The 4,157-nt window shown below is 50.3% G+C and overlaps 1 protein-coding gene across 1 annotated transcript; it reads right to left on the bottom strand.

Annotated features, from left to right (window-relative positions):
- Window positions 1-2,152: 2,152 nt before the first annotated feature.
- Window positions 2,153-3,949, bottom strand: LOC138350290 (cell surface glycoprotein 1-like). The gene has a single exon (XM_069300903.1). It carries the CDS (start codon window positions 3,947-3,949, stop codon window positions 2,153-2,155), a length of 1,797 nt encoding a protein of 598 aa, XP_069157004.1.
- Window positions 3,950-4,157: the final 208 nt, after the last annotated feature.

Genomic DNA, 4,157 nt, shown 5'->3' with positions numbered 1-4,157 from the left:
TTGTTATGTCATTTTCGTATTGCCCTTCTGTCTCTTCTCAACTTGACGTATTCATTTCTGGCACTCTGGTATCTTTCTCTGCTCTCACCTGTCCTGTTATTGCTATAGTTTCTCCATGCTCTTGTACTCTGTTGCTTAGCTAGCTTACATCTCTGGTTAAACCATGGGGGGTTTCTCTGCATTTCGTTTTTTCCTTTTGGACAGAGACAAACTTGTCTGCTGCCTCCTTACACTTCTGCGTGATGTAGTCCATCATGTCTTGGGACTACATGATGGACTCTGAGCTCTGTTTCCCATGCAATATCTGTTAGGAATTTTCTTATCTCTTCATAGTTTCCCTTTCCGAATGCCAGTCTTTTGTTTTCAGATACTCAACATCAGTGCACTGTGATCGTTCAGTCCTACTGGGGCCTCGATACCAATTTCCCTTATCTCGGAGTCGTTCAGAGTGAAGACTAGGTCGAGTCTCGCAGGTTCATCGTTGCCTCTTATTCTTAGGTGTCCCCTGACATGCTGGCTTTAAACGTTTTTTGTCGCCACCTCCAATAGTTTAGCTCTCCATGTATCCTCACCTCCATGCGGTTCCTTGTTCTCCCAGTCTATCCTTCCGTGACTGAAGTTCCCCTTGATGAGCAGATGGGATCGATTTCTACAGGCGTCAGCGGCTGCCCTCTCAATTATAGTGTTAACTGCCATGTTGTTTCTCTCATATACTTGCCCGGGTCTTCTGTCGTTTGGTGGAGGGTTGTATATCATCGCTACTGCTACTCTACTACTTCTGTGTGTGTGTGTGTGTGTGTGGTAATAAGTTTATCCTGAATCTTACCTGGAGGGAGTTCTGTGAGTTCCTCTACTCCCCAAGCCCGTCCAAGGGCAAGGCCTGACTTGTGAGAGTTCCTTATCATATTTATATCTGCAGTATTTACAACCATCCTTATCCTCTTAATTGACGCAGCATCGACATGCGCTTATCTTCAGCTCTGCAAAACCGTCACGCCTTACTCTTCATCTCTGCAACATCCACACCTGCCCATCTCCATATATACGTCCCGCGCTGTTCCAATACTGCTCCAACACTGCTCCATCACCAGGTCTTGTTCTTCGGCGTCTCCGTCAGCCTCTTCATCGCCGTCGTCTACTCTTGGCGAATACCACCAAGTTCATGGCTCTTGAAGGGAGGATTCGTACGCCTGTTCTGTCGGAATTATAATCAACTTGACATGATACAAGCTATGTTGGTTTGCTGGGATGGTAGTCGTTGCTGGGATGGTAGTTGTTGCTGGGATGGTAGTTGTTGCTGGGATGGTAGTTGCTGCTGGGATGGTAGTTGCTGCTGGGATGGTAGTTGTTGCTGGGATGGTAGTTGCTGCTGGGATGGTAGTTGCTGCTGGGATGATGGTAGTTGCTGGGATGGTAGTTGTTGCTGGGATGGTAGTTGTTGCTGGGATGGTGGTAGTTGCTGGGATGGTGGTAGTTGCTGCTGGGATGGTGGTAGTTGCTGCTAGGATGGTGGTAGTTGCTGCTGGGATGGTGGTAGTTGCTGGGATGGTAGTCGTTGCTGGGATGGTAGTCGTTGCTGGGATGGTAGTCGTTGCTGGGATGGTAGTCGTTGCTGGGATGGTAGTCGTTGCTGGGATGGTAGTTGTTGCTGGGATGGTAGTTGTTGCTGGGATGGTAGTTGTTGCTGGGATGGTAGTCGTTGCTGGGATGGTAGTCGTTGCTGGGATGGTGGTCGTTGCTGGGATGGTAGTTGTTGCTGGGATGGTAGTTGTTGCTGGGATGGTAGTTGTTGCTGGGATGGTAGTTGTTGCTGGGATGGTAGTTGTTGCTGGGATGGTAGTCGTTGCTGGGATGGTAGTCGTTGCTGGGATGGTAGTCGTTGCTGGGATGGTAGTCGTTGCTGGGATGGTAGTTGTTGCTGGGATGGTAGTCGTTGCTGGGATGGTAGTCGTTGCTGGAATGGTAGTCGTTGCTGGGATGGTGGTTGTTGCTGGGATGGTGGTTGTTGCTGGGATGGTGGTTGTTGCTGGGATGGTAGTCGTTGCTGGGATGGTAGTTGTTGCTGGGATGGTAGTCGTTGCTGGGATGGTAGTTGTTGCTGGGATGGTAGTTGTTGCTGGGATGGTAGTCGTTGCTGGGATGGTAGTCGTTACTAGGATGGTAGTTGTTGCTGGGATGGTAGTTGTTCCTGGGATGGTAGTTGTTGCTGGGATGGTAGTTGTTGCTGGGATGGTAGTTGTTGCTGGGATGGTAGTTGTTGCTGGGATGGTAGTCGTTGCTGGGATAGTAGTTGTTGCTGGGATGGTAGTCGTTGCTGGGATGGTAGTTGTTGCTGGGATGGTAGTTGTTGCTGGGATGGTAGTTGTTGCTGGGATGGTAGTTGTTGCTGGGATGGTAGTCGTTGCTGGGATGGTAGTCGTTGCTGGGATGGTAGTCGTTGCTGGGATGGTAGTTGTTGCTGGGATGGTAGTTGTTGCTGGGATGGTAGTTGTTGCTGGGATGGTAGTTGTTGCTGGGATGGTAGTTGTTGCTGGGATGGTAGTTGTTGCTGGGATGGTAGTCGTTGCTGGGATGGTAGTTGTTGCTGGGATGGTGGTTGTTGCTGGGATGGTGGTTGTTGCTGGGATGGTAGTCGTTGCTGGGATGGTATTTGTAGCTGGGATGGTAGTTGTTCCTGGGATGGTAGTCGTTGCTGGGATGGTAGTCGTTGCTGGGATGGTAGTTGTTGCTGGGATGGTAGTCGTTGCTGGGATGGTTGTCGTTGCTGGGATGGTAGTCGTTGCTGGGATGGTAGTCGTTGCTGGGATGGTAGTTGTTGCTGGGATGGTAGTCGTTGCTGGGATGGTAGTCGTTGCTGAGATGGTAGTTGTTGCTGGGATGGTAGTTGTTGCTGGGATGGTAGTCGTTGCTGGGATGGTAGTCGTTGCTGGGATGGTAGTTGTTGCTGGGATGGTAGTCGTTGCTGGGATGGTAGTCGTTGCTGGGATGGTAGTCGTTGCTGGGATGGTAGTCGTTGCTGGGATGGTAGTCGTTGCTGGGATGGTAGTTGTTGCTGGGATGGTAGTTGTTGCTGGGATGATGGTTGTTGCTGGGATGGTAGTTGTTGCTGGGATGGTAGTTGTTGCTGGGATGGTAGTTGTTGCTGGGATGGTAGTTGTTGCTGGGATGGTAGTCGTTGCTGGGATGGTAGTCGCTGCTGGGATGGTAGTCGTTGCTGGGATGGTAGTTGTTGCTGGGATGGTAGTTGTTGCTGGGATGGTAGTTGTTGCTGGGATGGTAGTTGTTGCTGGGATGGTAGTTGTTGCTGGGATGGTGGTTGTTGCTGGGATGATGGTTGTTGCTGGGATGGTGGTTGTTGCTGGGATGGTGGTTGTTGCTGGGATGGTAGTTGTTGCTGGGATGGTAGTTGTTGCTGGGATGGTAGTTGTTGCTGGGATGGTAGTTGTTGCTGGGATGGTGGTCGTTGCTGGGATGGTGGTCGTTGCTGGGATGGTAGTTGTTGCTGGGATGGTAGTTGTTGCTGGGATGGTAGTTGTTGCTGGGATGGTAGTCGTTGCTGGGATGGTAGTTGTTGCTGGGATGGTAGTTGTTGCTGGGATGGTAGTTGTTGCTGGGATGGTAGTTGTTGCTGGGATGGTAGTCGTTGCTGGGATGGTAGTTGTTGCTGGGATGGTAGTTGTTGCTGGGATGGTAGTCGTTGCTGGGATGGTAGTTGTTGCTGGGATGGTAGTCGTTGCTGGGATGGTAGTCGTTGCTGGGATGGTAGTTGCTGGGATGGTAGTCGCTGCTGGGATGGTAGTCGCTGCTGGGATGGTAGTCGTTGCTGGGATGGTAGTCGTTGCTGGGATGGTAGTCGCTGCTGGGATGGTAGTCGCTGCTGGGATGGTAGTTGCTGCTGGGATGGTAGTTGTTGCTGGGATGGTAGTTGCTGCTGGGATGGTGGTAGCATTACCAACTTTACTTAAGTCTGTGTCTAAGCTTGATTTTACTTTCTAGTTGATATATTTCCTCTTTTTTATGGAAATTTATATTCATGCTTAACTTGCTTGCTCCCAAAGCTGCTTATCTCCCCAAGGTGCTTATCTCCCCAAGGTGCTTATCTCCCCAAGGTGCTAATCTTCCCAAGCTGCTAATCTCACCAATCTGTTAATCTCCCC

This window comes from Procambarus clarkii, chromosome 45 (genome assembly GCF_040958095.1).
Source record: "Procambarus clarkii isolate CNS0578487 chromosome 45, FALCON_Pclarkii_2.0, whole genome shotgun sequence".
Classification (NCBI taxonomy): domain Eukaryota; kingdom Metazoa; phylum Arthropoda; class Malacostraca; order Decapoda; family Cambaridae; genus Procambarus; species Procambarus clarkii.
The sequence above is the reverse complement of the archived record's forward strand: the minus strand, read 5'-3'. Positions and strand labels throughout refer to the sequence as shown.

Excerpts from the sequence above, each read along its gene's own strand:
- LOC138350290 (XM_069300903.1), bottom strand. The coding sequence starts at position 3,949 with ATGCTACCACCATCCCAGCAGCAACTACCATCCCAGCAACAACTACCA.